The 21,518-nt window shown below is 45.1% G+C and overlaps 1 protein-coding gene across 1 annotated transcript in view; it reads right to left on the reverse strand.

The window, feature by feature from the left end:
• Positions 1-2,984: 2,984 nt before the first annotated feature.
• LOC136652378 (vomeronasal type-2 receptor 26-like) overlaps positions 2,985-21,518 on the reverse strand; it is a 31,294-nt gene continuing 12,760 nt past the window's right edge. The window contains exons 2-5 of the mRNA XM_066629316.1: positions 9,481-9,772; positions 5,766-5,978; positions 4,220-4,346; positions 2,985-3,889 (exon numbers count right to left, since the gene is read on the reverse strand). Of these exons, the coding sequence (XP_066485413.1) occupies positions 2,985-3,889; positions 4,220-4,346; positions 5,766-5,978; positions 9,481-9,772 (1,537 nt within the window). The remainder of the gene's footprint in view (positions 3,890-4,219; positions 4,347-5,765; positions 5,979-9,480; positions 9,773-21,518) is intronic.

The raw sequence follows: 21,518 nt of genomic DNA on the forward strand, positions 1-21,518 counted from the left end.
TGCCACTTGGCTTCTGTCGACATTCTCCCAGGGGTCAGTATAGAAGCTGCTTAACCACATTTAAATGTTCTACACCAGCAGTCTGGTTCTGTTGCAGGGAGGTTTAGGGGTGGAGTGTAGGAGTCTCCAGCAGAGCAAAATCAAACGGCAGCACAACAGAAACTCGAGGCTGATGTCCAAGGCAAACTCTCAGAAGGCAAAGAGGCACTTGACACGAGAGTTAGGTTCCATCACCAAGATATATTATATACAAGGATATTTACAGCAACACTGGTCAATCATACAGCAACACACATTACGGCATCCTGATTCCTATTCCTTAACACTCACCACCCTACACGCTCACCCTCACTCACCCCCTCACTCACCGAGGAGTGTTTGTCTTCGGCCTTGTTATATGCACAAGGCACACCCACAATCAGCTGCACAGAGTCAGCAATCAGGAACAGCTGCTCCCTGTTACTTGCTACAAACTGTCTGTTCACCACAGCGTTTGTTACATTCCCTCCTGTGCACAGGACCTGAGTGATTTCCTGGGTTCAGACCTCAACAGGTTCCATCTCGGTTCAAGAAAAGACTTTCCCTCTTGTACAGGCCTGGTTTGTCCTGAAACATTCCTCAGTGCCTAACAAATCTAAGCCCCTCTTCCTGTCACCACCGTCTCATGTACACATTGAGACACCTGTGCTCTGCCTGCCTAGCTGGCCCTGCGCATGGAGCAGGAAGCACTTCCAAGACATCTACCTTTGAGGTCCTGGCTTTGAGCTTCCTTCCTAGCTGCCTGCATTTGGCCTCCAGGATCACTTGGCTACATTTCCCCACATCGTTGATGCCAACATGCTCTCGAATTGCTCGTACTTGCGCTTCTGCTAAACTTGCACAGATGCTTAACTCGCTGTGTCTTCTCTGTTAGCTCTTTGGTCTGGCACAGCCAGGTCTGGTTTGCAAACAGTTGGTTCAGGGCAAGTTGTAAACTGCTGTGATGGCATGACTACCTGAACACCTGTGCAGCCATGCCCTAATTAACGGGCAAAACCAGATTGGGTGCCGAATCCCATTTAAGCCTCTCTGTGCAGTTCCACCTTGTGTGTGGGTGAATTGAGAAGCTATTGCATGAGGCCTTGTTGGACCAAACACTGAAAATGACCATGGACTGAATTGTGACGTTGCTTTGTGGACACTGGATTGTAACTAGGCAACTCTGAACTGCTGTGTTTAGTGTGTATGACCTGGATAGCTCTAACAATTCTGTATATGGCTCTGTACTCAGATACAATTACACTTGAAGACTCTGCTGTGTCTGCCTGTTTGACTGCACCTGAAGTAGGACATACCCTGGTACTTACCTAACATTCTCCTAGGCACTTTTTCCCAAAGAGGCACTGGATACCAGGAGGCACACTGGCTGCTCATGGAAAGAGGCCACAGACTTCCCACCATGTTAAACTGGGGTGGTTTGTTTAGCAGAGTAACTTAGCAGGAAAAGGTGAACTCATTTCTTGATGTAATGTAGTTAGGCAGTCTGTAGCTTAAGTCCAATGCTCAAGGAAGCCCCAATCCTTGCATTTGCAGGTGTCCAGGTGTGGCTCCTCTCTGAACTCCCAAATAAAGAATCACTTAGGTGACTGGCAGAGAACTCCCAAGGCTTCCTGTGGGCTTGGGAATGTAACACTTTCTTGTTGATAATGTCATGAAGTTATCTGACATGGAACCCACCTGGTTAAATATTTCCTACCCCTTATGGCAAGGCAGACAGGTTTGGTACACAAACCTACCCCTTGTGGCGAGGCAGACAGGTTTGGTACACACTGGGCAGGGCTACTCTCTTGCTAAGCAGAATAGTTGCCCGAATCTGGAAGCTGAATCTTGAATCCACATCAAGCACATGGGTAGGGAGTAATTGAGATTCCCATCAAAGAACAAAAATGTTGCAGGAAGGATTTCCAAAAATTCTAAGGCCCCAATCTGATAAGGGCATTATGCTGCAGGAATTCTGCAGGGCAAAATACTTTATGTTTCTCACAAATGGCAACATGGAACTTGGTGCAGCCGGACCACCACAGCAAGCAGTGAGTGACCGCAACTAAGCAGAAGGGCAGATGGATGACTGTGGGCAGAACTGGGCAGGGGAGGAGCAGGGTGGAGGTTGGGGCAGGGAGGAGCACGAATTGAGGATGGGAAGGGGTTAGTCATAGTTCATCCCTCTCCCCCTACAGATAACCACCAGCACCCCCACTCCCTCATTCTCCCTGCCCATGGCTCATCCCTGCATTGACGTGTCAGCGCAGGAGGGTCCAGGGAGGCCCCTGCCATGCACCTAGCAGTGTTTGCCTTTTCTTGCAACAGCCTAGTCATGCTACATACAGCATTGCATTTTGCAATACCCTCAGTTGGGCTGCGTGACTGGAAAGCAATTTTGGACTGGCCAGCCTGATGGTAGGATAGGGCTGTTGGTTCCCCCCAGTTTGGACCCCAACTTTTACACTCCCCATCATCTGAACACTGAACACTGTATATGTTTTATTCCACTGATATGATCATTCCACAATGTGGGGGACACATCTGACAATGACATGCAGAAAAACTCTCTGATGCCTGTCATTCAAGGAGCAAAATCTTATGGCTGCAGCAATCCCAGCATGGCCTTTATATTTCAGTAGTTTATTTGAAAAGTGAGATTTGTTTTCCCCTGCAGGAAAGCTGAGGCCACCTTTGAAGTGGCCCTGAAGTTGCCTGATCTTCCTGCCTCAGATACATCTCTCACAGTTTCAATATCAGATTTCTGTCTTCCAGGTTTGTATTAAATTATTGACATTATTCTTGGTGAGCTCTGTATGACATGCAACTATTACTTTAGACATGGTTTCTAAACCCCACCATGCACAATCCAAACTACTAAGCCCCGACTGAGATATAAATATGCTGCTTTGTGCCCCAGTAATAATACCGTATAAATGTAGATAGAGAAAAACATGCAAAAACATTTAATCACTTCTTCTCTCTGTTATCAGGCTCTTGGAATTGAGATCTGCTCTTAGAACAATAATGGAGCATTTGGGGAGAAAAATACAAATCAGGAGGCCAGTGTTAGAAGCCAAGACGGCAAAGACCTCCACAGCCACCACAGCTTTGCCCTTGGTGCTGAGGTAAGCAGGAATGAAGGAGATCCACACACTGCAAAAGACCAACATGCTGAAGGTGATCAGTTTGGCTTCATTGAATGTGTCAGGTAGTTTTCTGGCAAAGAAAGCCACAGAGAAGCTGATGATGGCCAGAATACCAACATAGCCCAGAACAGAGTAGAACATGATGATTGACCCTTCATTGCATTCCACGATGATTTGCCAAGAATGGGAATGCATGTCAGTATCTGGAAATGGAGGGGAGGTTGAGAGCCACCCAATGCAAATCCCCACTTGGATGAAGGAGCAGGAAAGGACAATAGAGTTGGCCACTTTCTTCCCTAGCCATTTCCTCATTCTGTTGCCTGGCTGAGTGGCCATGAAGGCCAAGACCACAGTGATGGTTTTGGCCAACACACAAGAAACAGCCACAGAGAAAATGATGCCAAAAACCTGTTGCCGAAGAAGGCAGGACACCTTGTCAGGCTTCCCAATGAAGAGTAAGGAGGAAAGGTAGCAAAGCAGGATGGAACTAAGAAGAACACAGGTGAGACTCTGGTTGTTGGCTTTGACAATGGGGGTGTTCCAGTTCTTCAGAATGATGAGTATCACCACACCTGTGATGACAGTAAAGGACAAAGCCACAGAAACCAAAATTATTCCCAAGGGCTCTCCATAGTTTAAGAAGCTTATAACCTTGGGGATACACTGGTCTTGGTTCTTGTTTGGATATTGATCTTCTGGGCATTTGACACATTGAACTGCATCTGAAAGAGCCAAGCAGAGAATCAGCATGCACTAGAGGCAGCAGGCATGCCAACATCCTACTCCCCTTCCTGGCCCTGTTCCAGCATCTGGGTCTAATGGGACTTGCACCAGCAAAATGGATGGTGTAGGTCCAAGTAAACCAATCAGGACAACAGATGCTTCCCCAGGGGAAGATAGTAAATGTCCCTTTACCTACAGGAGATATCTGGGGCTGTCCTGTCCCTTGACCCCCCCCCATGTGCCACAACATGCAGTGCACATGAAGACTTGTCTTTGATCCAAGAAATGTTTGCAAACATTTCCACACAGCTCTGTGCTCTTGGACTTACCGGTCTCGTTTGCTATCATGTCTTCTGGACATGGAGTACACTCATAGCAACAAACCGGTTTTCCCTTTAGAACTCTCTTGCTCTGTCCAATATGGCAGCTTTGGACACACGTTGAACGGGGCGGAATCTAAGAATGGGAAAAGGGGAGGTAATTTTCGTGCAGTTTGGCGCTGGACCTTTTCTGTCATCAAATCTATTTAAGACGCTTTCTTGTTCGTCATGCAATATCCAAAAGTTCAAAAGAGAACCCAGATATAAGATTAAATGCATCTGTATTCGGCTTGGCTCCAAAGTTGCCCTCTTTCTGCCCTTCAGAAAAGGTAAGTCATGGATGCGCATGTTACAGTGATATTGCCTGAAATGATATTTTGGATTTTAATATGGGAACGGCGTGCTTTGGTTTCAGAAGCTGAACTTAACACAAGAGGTGTCACATCCATAAGTTTAAAGGTCAGGAGGTCTGGTCTAGAGGGTAGAGCCTCCGTCTGCCTGAAGATAACATCCACAAGGTCGCCGGTTCGAGGCCACTGGCACCGTGCAACCTTGAAGCAGCTGACAAGCTGAAGCCGAGCGATTCCATCTGCTCTGAGCATGGGAGGATGGAGGCCAGAATGTGAAATCAGATCAGAGTGAAACACCTGGACTGTTGTGGTTCTTGAAAGACAGAACCTTCTTTCAATTGTAAAAACCCCTACGGGGATTTAAGCAGCCTGCCCATGTAAACCGCCTTGAATAAAGTTTTGAATAAAGACCAAGAAAGGTGGTATATAAATACCTATTATTATTATTATTGTTATTATTATTATTATTATTATTATTAAAGGGGAGGGATTTAATTCGTAAGTGTTATAACCTCACCACCACCACCCTTCTATCAGTCTGTCTTGAAAAGAGCTGCCTTGCTTTATTGGACAATTCCATGTTCATTCCATGCATGCACCTCGGTTGCATGACACATATGACCTGCTGAACAACTGCTACCTCTTTGGAACCTTCTGACTGAGAGCGAACCATTTGTTAGCATTATAACAGAAGGATCTGTTTACACTAGTCTCCACTGATTCACTACTAATGCAGGGGTCCATGTTTAAAATTCCTTGTAACAAGGACTAAAAGGGCCAAAATCCCATTTCCTACCTTAGCGCTGTGAAACCACACAAATTGCAAGTTTCTCAGGATGAAAGATAGCTTTGAAAACCCACTTCTGGGTTTGTAACTCCAGAATGCATTGCTTATAGATGCTATACCATATTCAGCCACTAGGTGGGGTGAATAATGGAATAAAATGGAATAATTTCATTCCATTCAATTCCATTATTCACTCCATCTAGTGGCTGAATGTTGCCCCCTTTACCAATGCATTCTGGGGCAACCCTGGAGGAGCAAGAAAACTGAGAGAGGATTTTTAAAGCTATTTTTCCACTGATTTGGTATCCACTGAGTGGATTTGGTATACACTGAGTGTACATGGCTGCACAATAGCAGGGGTAAAACTGAGGCACTGGGTAGTAGCAACTGCAACTCAAGTTGTGCATTTTATTGCTACCTGTTGAAATCTGCTATTCCACATGATGGTCTCCTCACTGATGGTAAAGTGTTGATCTGATGACATCTTCCCAGCTCGGACCTTCAGGACGGACTGATTGGGGAAAAAGATCCAGTTGCTGAGATCAAATCCAAAGGATAATTCCTCATTCGCAAATGAGATCTCCTGCCCAGCATCATTGTTAAAGCGGACATGTTTGAGTAAAGAGTGCCACTAATTTGGGAGAGAATATTGAAGAATTTACAGTCAAATCCTTCAGTACAAACAGTAGATTCTCACATTCAGAATAATACCAACCAAACTCCCCCAAACTCTTCCAAACTGAAATGCACAAACTATGAGAATGAGTACAGCCAATTTCTCTCAGCTTCTTCTCAGCTGACCGGCAAATGGACATTTTCCATCTTTTATGAATTATTTTAGTTTGTTCCAACTCAATCAGAGGGTTCCAATAAGGTCCATGGTCGTGTCATTGTAGATGGTTTGATTCAGCAAACTTTCATATCTCCTTGTTCCTCCACTATGGAACCAAACACAGTTGCCACAGCTTTGCTAAGGGGTTTTTCATTCAAGCCATGGCTTGATGCAGATTTGCTTGAGCAGGTGGCCTATCAAAAGTGCCTACAGACAAGAGCCAGACTACTACAACTACTCAAGAAGTAATACCCATTCAGCTCAGTTACAGCTTTCTCCCTACTAAGCATTAGGAATTGCATAAAATCTTGCAATATAGTGAGGAATATACCTGCCAAGGTTCAATACTTGCATGACTGAATTGACCTCTCTGTACCGCCGTTCTTTTCCTGGACCTATCAATGCCATGTAAAGCATGTGCTACAGCATAAAGAGCATTGTAGACCTGGTAGCTCTGCCAACTCATTTCTGTCTCAAACCAACATGCAGGCAGGCTCTCCAGCTTCTCTTCTCCTCTACACTGTTTGCAATCATGTAGGCTGCCTCTCTTACAAGTGTCAAATGTTAATTGACAGAAATGACAGAGAAAGTGTTTCAGTGATGGATCCGGCTTGAAGCTCATGTGGAAGTTCTTGAATCTGGGAACTGCATCTGTGGAGACTGAGAAAGATAAAGTGCCATTTAAAGTCCTTGTAAGGTAGAAAGCTGCAGGGGCACCATCTCTGTTGAAGTCCCATTGAGGGGGTGTGATCCAAACCTTCCCTATCTGGGACTTGAATTGAAGTTCACTTCCATAAATGACTATCATTACAACAAACAATGATTGAGAAACCCCATGGACAATAATTACATCAGCTTCAGTCAAGAAAAGGCTTGAATTCATCTTACGAAGACTAGAAATGCCTTTATCATTAGCAAAAAGATTCCGTATTTCAACTATTCCCAAGGAAGCGACACATATGCCATTCTGGGTAAATAATGGTGCCAGCTTCTGCAGAAAGCTTTCTCCAGTATCATCATCTGACACAATGAGGCCAATCCATGTCCACCCAAAATGCAGTAGCAGCCGGAGTATTCCTGCTCGCAGAGTCCCTTCTTTGGGTGCCATCCAGTAGACAGAAGGGAATTCTTTTCCAGTGGGTGGAGCCTCATATGCCCCACAAGTGAGCTAATGGGAAAAATATATGACTCATCAGTGCTTGGAAAACTTCCTGCAACTTTAAAACTAATGCAATTCTCTTCAGTAGTAAGATTCAGAGATTTGCTTATTGATTCTATTTGATAGATACTAAATAACTTTCGGCAGCTTTCAAACAAATGAGAATCTCTTTGGCACAAAGATTCAGCCTTTGGCTTACTGAATATCCTTGATATGCAAGATATCCTTGACTTACAGTATTCTCAAATGAAAGTGTTAATAAATGAGGTTCAAAAGCTGTGGCTTCCACCAAACTTGAGCAATACTGGTGATTCAGACAGAGCTCTTTTTCACTGTACTTAGTGTATCTAAAGAAATATAATGGGCACTGTATGGATTGTATCAGAAGAATAGTCATAATGGTTCTGCATTTTTGAAATGGGTTTGATAAATTCAATGTTATCCTTATATGAATATTTCTGGAATTCTGCAGAAACTAAAGGCAAGTATTTTCAAACAAAGGCATGAGAATCAATGTAGATGTTCCCAACAGCAGATACAGATTACCATTTTATTTTCCATAGAAACTAGCCTATATATGTATGAACTGTGTTAGGAAAGGCATAGATCAGTGTTGCTCAACCAGTGTTACATGGGCCACTAGTGGTACTTGAGGTGGTGTTTGGTGGAACTTGCAGGACTGCTGGACCCCTGCAGCTTGGCGGTGACACCACGAACGTGACACAACAGTGATACAAGGTTTGGTCAGCGGGCAAAGCCCCGAAGTATGCTTTTCTGCACACACAAAAAGCCCTCCTGTCCACTCTGAGCCTCTTACTGGTGTGCGGTTCAGCGTATCTGGCCTCCCAACCCAGAAGTAACTGGCCATGATGTCATGGCCAGTTACTTCCAGTGGTACTTCAAATAGGTTGACCTTGTAAAGCAGTACGGGGAGGACAAACCTGGAGAAACACTGGCATAGATGACATCAGAAGAAAGACTCTTGTCACATCACCCCACAACCCAAGGTAGGCACAGTTTTAAAGCATGCTGTAGCATGTATGCAAAGGCATAGCAAAAACTGGGGGAAAGAGGATGCACATATGCAGCACAGATTTGAAAAAGAAAGAAAGATAAAAGACATCTGCCAGAACCCAGATCAGTGGAAGACTACTCCATAACAACCTTTATGAATGCCAAATGCCATACCCTCTTTTGCACTCTCTAAACGGGGCTCATTTGAATCAACACCAATTGGGAAGGATGGCTGGTAAGGATCGCATGGGTTGCATTCCAAGCACTCATGTGGATAGCAAAAAACGGACTATAGCAAATCAATTTGAAAAACAAAGTTTTTTTGATCCGGTGATTTAAAAACAGCCTTGCTGACCTTTGTGATGTAACTTTAGAGTCTTTAAGAAGACAATCCATCAATCATTTGTCCTCCAAGTACTTCACCCAGCCCATCCCCTCACCAAAGCAGTGTTCACCTTTCTTTCATGTGCTCAGGGGGAAGGGAGGGGTCGCCTGCAGAGAGAAGGATTGATGGATTGTCAGCCAGTTGCCCTCTCTCTCTCTCATTAAGGACTGTTCCTTTTTTTAAACTGATTTTAAAGGGGTGCATTTTCCCCCTTCTGCAGGCATCAGCACGTTCCTTCTCATTTGCAGTGGCCATTTGTGTTGAGTCAAATCCATGTATAACAACAATTCGTGTATAACCTGTACATGATTATAGAGTTATGGGGAGCACGAAGTTACACACTTTGGGGTCACGGTGGAGGGTAGGAGCTGAGTCTTGTATTCTGGGTTCCTGAGATAGTGTGGGTCACCACTCCAGCAGTTATTCAAGCCATTCTTGATTATCTTTCCAAGGCAACTCCTTAAAACACCTCTGATAAGGTGGTTGTCAGAGTCTTCACACATACAACTAACAGGCACAGCACCAAAGCCATGTTCTTGGGGGACTCGGGCAAAGTACTGCAGTGAACCCCAATAACACCTCCAGTCACTGATGAGACTGTGGATGCTCCTGTGCAGAGCACTCGGCCCACAACCCATGCTGTCTGGCCCTTGACTCCACCCCTCACTAGTGATTAGAAGTGCCTCAAAGGATACCTGAATAGCCATCATACTCCATCCATACAGGATTACCAATGCACATACCTGGGCATTCTTATAGAGGCTCAGAATGGTGGCCATTTGAATGACATGGTCTACAGTGAGCCCTGCAATGACAGGCAAGACATTCCCTTTGCTTCCACACTTGTAGTTAGGTATCTTCCTTTGCTGATGGAAGAGGAGATCTAGGGTGGCCTCGTATGTTACCATGTGATTGAAGAAGTTGTCATAGATATTAAACCCCAGGGTCACATTGGGCAAGAGGTTGGGATTCCTATTGATCTCCTCAATGGTGAAAAAGAAGGAGAGGAGATGTTGATAATGTTTGGGTTCTATTCTGCAAAGAAATTGACACTGAGGCTCAGGCACTGAGGGATAATATCTACTGCATTGAAACTAGCACCGCCTATACCAGTGTACAGAAAATCTCTAGCACAATGAGAATAGGGGGCAGTTGTTTCCCAGAATTCCAGAACCTCACTGATGCCTCAATAATTATTGAAGGTGGTGGGCGTTTTCCATTCTGAACAGCCTCCAGTTTTCACCATACCACAGTGTTTTGTGGTGGTTCAGCATGTTAGGATATGTGAAAAGTAAATCCACTTTCCCTAGTAGTGCAAATTCAAAAGTACAGCAAGAGTAGAAAGCATGATGCGAGGGGGATGAAGAGTGAAACAGGATGGACTGCAGTAGAGAAGCTGTATAGGGGGAAACAAAAACACTTGGGCTCAAATCCTATTCTCCCCATCATAGACAGAAGTAGTGTCATCTCTAGGGTTCATGTCACCCGGTGCGGGAGGCCAACGTGTCACACACCAGGCAGTGGGTGGGGCAACTCTCCAGGTGGTGGGCGTGGTGATCTACCATTGCCCCGCCCCCACTGGTTTTTTTGGCTGTACCTTTTGATAGAATAAAGATATTTCAATGCAGTTTGTTTCATTGCATTCTGCATGAAATTATGCATTGAATGGTATATAACATTACAAATTGTGATTCTAGTGATTTTGGTCACTAGTGGTGTCACCTCCCCCCGGGGAGGTTGTTGTCTCACAGGGGGGCAGCTTAGTAACACCTTATTGGAGCAGTTCTCAAATGTTTAGCACTGGGACCCACTTTTTAGAATGACAATCTGTCCAGGACCCATCATAAAGCATATTAAAATAAATAATTATAAATAATAAGTAAAACAAATAATTAAATAAGGGAAGCCAGCCCTGTTCCACCAAGTATATTTTCTCTGTGGCCTGCCTGCAATAACACCCACTCCCCAAAAAAGGATCAATAAGATTTTCACCCCTAACCAGTACCCAGTTCAATTTTAGTTCTTATATTTCAAGCATATCACTGTCAGGAACCACCTGGCTTTACAAGTCTGAGAGGCCAATCCTATGCCTGTCTACCAAGAAGTAAGTCCCATTATAGTCAGTGGGGCTTACTCCCAGGAAAGTGTGGATAGGATTGCAGCCTAAAACAGAAAAAAAACACCTTACCATGACAAACCTCTGTTTCATTCTTTTTATGGGGGAGAGGGTTGCCTTCTGGAGCATTTGTTGAGCTCCAGTTGCATCAAATCTGGACCATTCCGGTGGCCTCACATTCCCCTTTGCCTGGCCTGATCACCAGCCAAGACACGTTTGCTTCCTCACGAGTAAACGCGGCTGTGTGACTTAGTTTTGCTTTCCAGTTTTCGCTTAGTTTCTCCTTCTCAGGTGTTTTTGGGGGCTACATTCATTGTATCAGGACCATTTTGGGGTTGTTGGATTCCTCTCAGCATACCCTTTCTGAAGAATTAAGTTAAGTTCATCTACTCATGAGTAATCGTGTGATACGGCTCAGTTTCACTTTCCTTTGGGCTGCATGCATTTTTTGTTTTCCGGTTTTTTGTCAATAACTTTTGAAGTAAAGGAGATATTTCACTCTGCATTTTTGCATTTCATTCCGCTGGAAATCCCGCATCCAACAGTATATAACATGATGGGGTTACTCCTAACCACTGCAATTTTATCGTATCATCCACCTAATGTGTGTCACCCCTCTTGCAGTTCACCCAGTGTGGCTCACACCACCCATAACCCCCTAGCAACGCCACTGGACAGAACAGAGATTCTGGTGGTGGAAGTGGAAGGGTGCCAGCAGAAGTGATGCTTCCCCATCAAGCACTGCAAGATCCTCTGTTTTCCAAGCATTGGACAGTAAGAAAAGGACTGGATTCTCACCTTCCAGGAAGACTTGATTGGGTCATGTCAAATGCGTCACAAGAGAATGACAACACTGGGTTAGCTCAGGGCTTCATTGTCCATTCTTTGCACCTGACTGGGAAAGGGTTGGTGGTGGGAGTCAGAAGCCTAAAGAGTTGCTTTCTTGCAGGGCACAAACCTCCTGGTCTGGGGCAGTGCTTTGCAAGGCAGACAAAATGACTTCAGGCCAGGTGTGGCTGCTTTGGAAATTGCTATGTGACTTTTCCAAGAAAACAAAGTAGAAGGTGGGTGGGAACAAATCAAGTCAATCTTGACATTGCATTGCCATCGATGTAACCCAAGAGGATCTAAGCCTTGCATAGGCACTGTGCAAGCCTAGTACGTACCCTGGGCAAGAAGCATGTGTTTAAAGTCCCCAAATGCAGTGCTTTGATAGTGTAACAGGGTCGTTAGGAGAGACGACCAAGTCTCTCCAATTGTATAATGACCCTGAATAAAACAGTGGTGCAGTCATATCCAGAGTACTGGAAATCCAGACAACTATCCATATCTGGTGTACAGTTTAGCTCACCAAACTGCAAAAGGATTTGCAGATCTGTAAATGGTACAAATGGTGGTAATAAACATGCACTGTGAGTTTGAGTGTCTTCCTTATGAGGAAAGCCCAGAGAGATGTGGGTATAGCAGATGGGGGACAGGGCAATGAATGGGGATCAAATATTGAAACTTGTACAATTTGTAAGGTGTGAAGAGAGAGGAAAGAGATGTCAGCCCCCCCCTCCTCATGCTACTGGAACCAGGAGCCGACCAGTGAAATGGACTGGCAGAAGGTTTAAGAAAGGGAGTCTATGAATGAGTGTTAGTCACGATTTCTATATGCTTCTTTCCAGTTGCAGCTGCAGGGTGCCTCAGAAGGTTAGTTCCAGGGGGGCAGTGTCTCTCTTGCCTTTCACTCCTGCTTCTGCGATCCCCAGGGCAGATGCAGGATCACTATGGGAAAGAGGACACTGCTTTTGATCTGATCCTGCATGGCCCTTCTTAATACATAGGCAGCCTTTTTCCCCCTGAAAATTGATTACTTCATTCAGATTACTTCTGAATACTCCCAAAGAGAGTCTGAATCAAGGTCATCTTCACAGCTCAATAAAGATGCGAAGAGAATACAGTTCCTTTATCACCTGCATTATATGTAGAAATTCAACTTTCTCAGAAATGATCCATCATGTGAAAAGCTGCTACTGTTAAAATTTCACCACATGCTATCAAGCCCCAGCATCATCTGACAGACAGCTTTAGAGCTAGCAAAGATTACAGAACTTACAGAATAGCGCTTGTCTTCACAGTTGGTGGTCTCTGAAAGTCATTGGCAGACCTTACGGTTTGTAGAAAAGATAGGATCCCACTGATTATAGCATCTCCTGACCGCTGTAGATTATTTTCAATGCTACAATTATTATGCCAAACCTCTGAACGTGCAGCTGAAGGCAGAAGAAGCAGCAAGAAGAGCAAAAAGAGCCTCTGGGCTGCAAAGAGGAGCCAAAGCCAGTCACAGCTGCACATCCTCACTACAGTTCTTGCTACACTAATCTCTATGGCAGGCACCTTGCAAGGACTCTGCTAAGGAGGCCCATGGAAGCAGCAGATTATGTTCCCAGGGATTCTGCTTGGAAGCCTTTGCCTGTGTAGTGAACTGCTGATCAACACAAGTTTTCTAATAAACTCATCTGAAAAGTCAGTTCAAAATAAAACCATCCATGTTTTAAATCTGGATTATTTTTTCCATTACTAGCTCTACAAGAAAGAAAATCACAGTGATTTAGATAATTACAGAGTACAGAAGCAGTTCCCTGGTGACCTGGATTCTCAGTGCAATTGGAAAGGAAAAAAATAATCAGTGTTTGTGAGAATCAAAGTAAGCAAGATTTTGTGTGGCCGCTGGAGTGTATCCTGGATGAATGCAAGTTGACCAAGAGGAGTATTGGTTTGTGTGCTTACACTATCTTCCACTGAACAGAGGGTGGACCTTGACATTATTTACCTGCTGATATCACTTCAGGTTACAGAGATCAGGCAGTGTGGTGGGCAACAGCCCCTTGCTAGAAGATCAATGAACTCCTGGGGTTCATATTCAAAATTAAATGCATGGCAAAATACGTGACACTCCACTGAATTCGCTGTGAATGTTACCTGTGTTTCCCTGAGCTTCTCCAAGGATCAACCGACACAAGTATATGTGAATAATGACCAGTGGAGACCAAAAGAACAAGAGGAGGAACACAGGCCTGGATAGGAATCTATTGAGTGTGACATGTTTAAGTTCCAAAGTGGAAAATGCAACAGTATTGTTCCACAGCTGATTACAGGTGAGGTCACATGCCCACCCTTCACTCCTTCCGGGGCATGGTTTACGCTGATGTATTTCCGCATCCTACCACTTGCTTCTTTTCATGTGTGCTTTGAACATCACGTGGTTCCGATATTTTGACAGAAGGGGGTTCCATATACTACTGCTCCTCATTAAATCCTGGAGACTGTTTTTGATAATCTTGCTGCTTCTTCTGCCTTCAGCTGTATGTTCAGAGGATTTGTATAATCATCGCAAGATAGAAAATAATCTGCAGAGGTCAGGAGATGCTGTCATTGGTGGGGTCCTACCTTTTCTATATCCCATAAGGTCTGCCAATGACTTTCAGAGATCACCACCTATGGAGTCAAGAGGTCTTGCATAAGTCTGTAATCTTTGCTAGCTCTAATGCTCTTTGTCAGATGATTCTTGGTCTTTCTAGCATGAGGTAGAATTTAAACAGGAGGAGCTCTTCTCATCATGAATCTGAGAACGTGATTGAAAAAGTGGAATTTTTACCTATCAGGCATTTCATAAAGGAACTGTATGCTCCTTGCATCATCACTGAGCAATAATGATAACCCTCATCCAAACTATCTTAGGGAATATTCAGATTATAAGATCTGAAGGAACTCATTATATATTTAAGTTATCCATTTTCAGGAGAAAAAAAAAATTGGCAGCATATGTGTTCACAATATAAGAAGAGCCCAGCTGGATCAGATCAAAGTCTCATCTAGTCCAGTAATCAGTGGTGCCACAGCAGCCCTGGAGCTCAGGGCCTTTGAGAGGAATTTTAGCAGGGGGCACAGTTTTTTTTTCTGAGCCCCTTCCCAAAGAGGAATGGGGCAAAGGGGGCAGACAGAATGGGGAAGGGGGAGAATAGGCAGGGGAGGATGCTGACAGCCACAATAGTCTTTGGAGCTCAAGTCTACTAGGCTTCTTGATGCAGAGTCCAGGTTAACCTGACCATGTGGCATTAGCAGCTAAATAAAGGAATATGGAAAACCAAACATGCTCCTAAGTCTCTCTAAAATGCTTGAAATGTAGAAAATGGATTTCTGAATATTAGCATTATCATATTTAGGCTCACACTAGAATGAATCAAAATGAATTTCTGCAGCAGCTGTAGCCCCACAGCTGGGTCCTTGAGCTTCTAAACACTCCTCCATGGTTATGGGATTCACAAGCCAAAGAGCTACTGTAGCAGGCCAGTTTCCTCCCAGATTTGACACTGTGTTATGGAGGGTCATGGAGGCTTTCCTGGGCCTGGTGTGTACGGCTTGCAGAAGCAGTTAACACTGCATGCACATGGTTGTGTCCCAGCATTATGCGCTGGCAATGAGTTCAGGTAAGATAGGAAAATGTCAGGTCCACTTTCTGGGCCCCCTCCTTTGGCTTCTGGGCCCCCTTTCTGACCCTGGGCCCAGGTACAAATTACCCGTTTTACACCCCTCTCCTAGGCCCTGCTGGAGCTCCCACAAGCAGGAGAGACATCACTCGCCTGGAACAAGCTTTCCAAGGCACCCTGCAGCTGAAACTGGAAACTAGCACACAGACATTATGACTTACAGTCATTGACAGACCGGTCCTCATGAATTTGTTCAATCCCCTTTTAATACTGTCCAAGCTAGTGGCCATCACCCCATCCTGTGGCAAAGTACTGCAGAGACTCCTTATAAATTGTGTGTCTCCTTTCAATTTTTCTTAAATCTACTTGCAATCCACTTCACTGACCTAGTTCTATTAGCATAGGGGGATGACGACTTCTTTTCCCTCTCTCTTTACACCTTGTAAAATTGTAAAGGTTTCAAAAAACGCTCTCCGTGAATTGCCCACAACTCACCAGTGTTTCCCCATAAGATGCTCAAACATACAGGTCCTGTTTATTACCATCTTTTTGACTGTTTCCTGCTCTACAAATCCTTTTGAGTTATGGTGACCAAAACTGTATGCAGGATTCTGGATTTGATTGCACCACAAATTGATGCAGAGCCATTATATTATGGAAAGTCATATTCTCAGTGACAAGATTTCTTTCTTTTTCATAGCAACAACAACGAGAAACAAAACAAGAAGCAAAAACAACACAAATAAATAGACAAGAACGAAACTAGTAAAACTACCAAACTACAAAACGTAACACAAAACTACAAAACTTAACACAAAATTTAAAAGAACTTTTATGTATCTCTACCAGGCTCAAAACCAAATCGGATTTCCAGCATTGACACAGCTGTGCCAGTGGGGCATGAGTTGCGTTCTGCAGTTGGGTAACAGGCACAGAGGCCTCCTCAAAGGAAGGGAATGTTCTCTCCTTTACCTCGGAGATGCATTGCCCTGACCTCGGTGCTGGAAGTTTGGTTAAGATTGCACCCTACAGACATAGGGCCCAATCCTATCCAACTTTCCAGTGCCAGTGCAGCGTCGGTGCAGCTCTGAGGTAAGGGAGCAAACATTCCCTTACCTTGAGGAGGCCTCCATAAGTACCCTCCCACCACAAATTACAGTGCACACCCTCTTGGCGTGACTACACCAGGGCTGGAAAGTTGGATAGGATTTGGCCCATAAATAATAATAATAATAATAATAATAACAATTTTATTTCTACCCCGCCTTTCTCCCCGAAGGGACTCAAGGCGGCTTACAACATATTAAAAACAATTTAAAAAACAAATAAAAACATATTAACACATACTAAAAACAGCAGTCAGAGTAAATAATATCTATTATTATGTTACTTAATACAATATAATTTAACTTTCCTATTAAATTCATCTCTTTTTTTCAGTCCCCAAATCTACAGGTATCAAATTCAGTAGTGGAGTCAGGAGGGCAGAGCTGTAAGTGCCTCATGGCTCTGAAATGCCATGAAAGCTTCTCCTCTCCCTTGCTCTCGTGACCATTTTGAGGAGCAAAAGCAACATGGAGGCATCTCCTTCATGTTGCTTTCGTCCTTGGACAGACTTTGGGGGGGGGCAGCTTACATGACAAGTTTCAGAGCCATGCAGCACTTACAGTTCCACCCCCCCCCCAGCTCTACTACTGTGTCAAGGAGGGCGTAGCTCCTTATCTGACTGGTCAGCGGAATGCAGCTTCAAGGACACAGCCCACAATGTAGAGAGTACACAGACACGAGGAAATCCATCACCATTTCAGTCTGTATTTACAAATTTACAACAATAGCAACAGCATAGCAGCAGCATAGCAAAACAGAGACAGCAAAATACACAACACACATGACCACCAGTGACCCACAAATGAGGGCTTTCACAGTCTCTTATAAAGCTCTGTGCATGAATCAGGATGGGTGGTGTCTCCTCCTCCTGCCACACCCTGCCTCATGATGCATGACTCATCAGCTTGCTCTCTTTACACCTGAGACCTGGTGACTCAGCACTTCACATACATTAGGCCCTACCTAATTCAGGCTTGCAAATTTCACCTGGGTTATGTTCTAACCCTGACATACTGATATAATTCATTATTATCTACAACCTGCAGAAAGAGCAAAAATGACTTCCACTCAGTCAAAAATAAATCTCCTAGTTCCAACATCTTCACCAGATGTGGAAAACTCTTATTCTCTATCTCTTTCCTAATGACCCTGTTACATGGTCACATCATTGTATTTCGATGCTCCTCTTGACACGTGCCTCTTGCCCAGGGTAAGTGATAGACTTGCATAGTTCCCGGACCAGTTCAGCAAGGTCTATTCGATCCGTTTCAACCCACCCCACTTTGTTTTCTTGGAGAAGCCATCAGCAATTTCCAATGTGGCCACCCCTTGCATGAAGTCATTTTGTCTGCCTTGCAAGACACTGACGCAGTCCAGGAGTTTCATGTTCTGAAGGAAACACAAGTTCTTTAGGCTTCTGACTCCCACCACCAATCCTTTCCCAGAAAGGTGCAAAGAATACACTGAAACCGTGAGCTGATCAAGAGTTGTCATTCTCTTGTGAAGCAATTGATATTCCCAATCAAATCTTCCTGGTGATGCAAGGTAGTGAAAGCCACTTATGCTATAGAACACATTATTAGCAATTTCTTGTTGGCATCCTTCAGTCTCGGAAGACTATGGTATCGCACTCTGAATAGTGTTCTGGAACAGAGTGTCCTCTCCAGTGCGTGAAGCCTGAGTAAAGTAGATATGGAGGATAGACTGTTACCCATGCAGCAAATCCCCCCTCTCCACATTTCTGAAATGGTCCAATGGAAAGGCAGAAGCCAATACGGTTGATTCCAGCAATGTTGCAGGATTTGCCAGAACATGACTGTGTTCAGCCATGAACTGCCTCAGGGACTCCGGCTCTGGATTTTGCCTTGAGGTTTACTCCTGAAGCCTTTTCCATAACTGGATGTAGCCACAAGGCAGTGGAAGTTTGGGATCAGAGTTTTCCTTCTCTCAGATGAGCTGCCTTCCCAGGCTAATGAGTCCCATCTACCCAGTGGCTGTTCAGTCACCTCTTATGACAAGTACAGCCAAACTGAGGGCCTATTCTTATCCCCAGCCCTCAGGGGAAGATTAGCAATTAGAGCCTAATAAAGCAGCTTAATGGGAAAATGTATGCTTAGGCTTTCACAAAAATCCACACTGTCTCTGTCTGAAGAAGAAGTTTGAAAACTGCAAGCTGGCAAAATTGGCAGAGTGCCAGGAGCTCTTGGCAGTAGAACAAGAGATGAAAAGAATAACATAATTTGGACAAAGGCACTTGTTTTGAACATAAGGGAAGATAGGAGGATATGAGGAATGCAGGCAACATCAACAGGCCTTTTGTCTTGCCCAACATGACCCTGGGGTGTAATATCTATGACAACTCTTTCAATGAAATGGCAACATCTGAGACCACTGTAGATCTCCTCTTCCATCAACAAAGGAATACACATAACTACAAGTGTGGAAATAAAGGGAATGTCTTGTCTGTCATTGCATGGCTCACTGTCAACCACGCCATTCAAATGGCCTCCATCTTGAACCTCTATAAGATTCAACAGGTATGTGCAATTGTATTCCTGTATTGTCGTACCCCTGCCCTGAAGGGCAGCACCAGTTGGTAGACAGGGGTGGGTTCTGTCCAGTGAAGCTGAGACCAAATAAGCAAGACACTGAAGGGTGGAAGGCTATGAAGGCTGTTTATTGTTTCAGCAAGGCATGCCTTCGGCCTCTGGGAGCCACAGCTCAAATCCAAAAAGGCACCCTCCAGTGGGGTGTGACACTTTTTATACATTTCAGTTGTAATTCAGACAAAGCGTCTCCCAAAAAGGGAAGTTTCCTTGGTAACTTTCCAAAGTCCTTCTCATGTTCTCACCCTCTTCACTGTCCCTCTCTTGCACTTGCCTCCACCTCACTCTCAAGGGAAGTAGACCTGTCTTGTTTTTGACCGTTTTGCGTATGCTAGCTTTTTCTAATTTTATAAGTGTCTGAAGGATATGTCTGGCTTGTGGTTAGTGAGGCACTTTGTTAACTTGTCAGCAAAAAGGATCTGTTAGTGATAAGCTTAGCAAGGCAGTAAGTCTTGAGCTTTTCCCCTAAGTTCATGCTTTTCCTGTCTTTGTTTCTGCTCCCCCTCCCTCTCTGTTCTGTATGATGGTTGCTACAGGTTCTTGCTTTGGAAAGAGAGAAGGGGTCTGGGATAGGTTCGCAGGCATCAGTATGAATGGTATATGACTGCTGTTCAGGTATCCTTTAAGACACTCCTAATGACTTATGAGGGGTGGAGTCAGGAGCCAGACAGCATGGGCTGTGGGCCCTTGGCTATGTGCAGGAATATCCACAGTCTCATCAGGGACTGGAGGATATTATGGGTGCCCTCTACAGGACTTTACCCCAGTGCCCCAAGAACATTGCATTGGTGCAATGCATGTTAGTTGCATGTGTGAAGAGTCTGACAATGTTTTATCGAGTCCCCTTAGGAAGACAGCCCAGGATGGCTTAGACAACTGCTTGGACCCATGGCATCCCAGGAACCCAGAATACAACTCTCTGCTCCTACCCTGGACGCTGTTCCACTCTGTAACATTGGGTGTTGTCCACACCCAATTTATCCAGAAGGGGAGATCATTCAGCTGATGGTCCTTTTAGCATTCCCTTGCAAAAGAGGAGCAACCATGGACAAAATCAGCTTAGATCTTGGGAATCCAAGATCTTGGATTCCCAAAATCTTGGGAATATGTATCTCTTTCTTTTCTTTCATTCTTCTTCTAGATGGTTTTTTGCCTTGTAAACAAATGCCCATTTTACAAGCTGCAATTAGGATATACTGAGCAAATGTACTCAAAATGATCACAAGCTGGAGATTTCTTTGTATTTATATCTACCTATTACATGGTTCAAGAATACAAAGCTAATGCTACATTTCTATGGGACTATGAGACTTCTATGAGACTATGGGGCTTACTCTCAAGAAAGCGTGTGTAGGATTATGGCCAGAGTCCAAGGCCCTGCTTTCCTCCTCAGAAGCAAGGCCCATTATAGCCTATGGGGCTTACTCTCAAGAAAGCGTGTGTAGGATTATGGCCAGAGTCCAAGGCTCTGCCTGCCTCCTCAGAAGCAAGGCCCATTATAGACTATGGGGCTTACTCTCAGGAAAGTATGTCTAGGATTATGGCCAGAGTCCAAGGCCCTGCTTTCCTCCTCAGAAGCAAGGCCCATTATAGCCTATGGGGCTTACTCTCAAGAAAGCGTGTGTAGGATTATGGCCAGAGTCCAAGGCTCTGCCTGCCTCCTCAGAAGCAAGGCCCATTATAGACTATGGGGCTTACTCTCAGGAAAGTGTGTCTAGGATTGCAGCCAGAGTCCAAGGCCTTGCTTGCCTCCTCAGAAGCAAGGCCCATTATAGCCTATGGGGCTTACTCTCAAGAAAGCGTGTGTAGGATTATGGCCAGAGTCCAAGGCTCTGCCTGCATCCTCAGAAGCAAGGCCCATTATAGACTATGGGGCTTACTCTCAGGAAAGTGTGTGTAGGATTATGGCCAGAGTCCAGGGCTCTGCCTGCCTCCTCAGAAGCAAGGCCCATAATAGTGCAAAGGGCTTCCTCCCTGGAAATTGTGGTTGGGGTTGCAGCCCCAGCATTTAAGCCTCTGCCTGGCTCCTCAGAGGCAAGCCCCATTATGGTCTCTGGGGCTTACTCGCATGAAAGTGGGTGATGTGGAGGCGCTGGCGCCGCCTCCCATGGCGACTCCCCATGTGCGTGATCCTGCATGCCGCAGGGATCAGGGCTCGGCGGGACACCTCCTGGAGCCCCGTGCTGGCCTGCAGCCGCATGCAGGGAGCTGCAGCAGTCCTGCAGCTTGAGCCATGTGTGGCCAGGCGCCTGCTCCATGCCATGCAGATCCTGCTCCCACGTGGAGCGCACTGGGAGCCCTGGGCTTGCCTGCCAGCCACATGCGGGGAGCTGCAACAGTGCTGCAGCTGCACAGTCAGGCACCTGCGCCTTCCGGAGGGCTCCTGCGATGCGGAGCCTGCTCCCACGTGGAGCGCACTGCAACCTGCTACTTGGGCAGGCGGGAGCCCTGGAGCAGCCCTGCGATCACAGTGTCCC

The sequence above is a fragment of the Tiliqua scincoides genome, chromosome 5, assembly GCF_035046505.1.
Source record: "Tiliqua scincoides isolate rTilSci1 chromosome 5, rTilSci1.hap2, whole genome shotgun sequence".
Taxonomy (NCBI): domain Eukaryota; kingdom Metazoa; phylum Chordata; class Lepidosauria; order Squamata; family Scincidae; genus Tiliqua; species Tiliqua scincoides.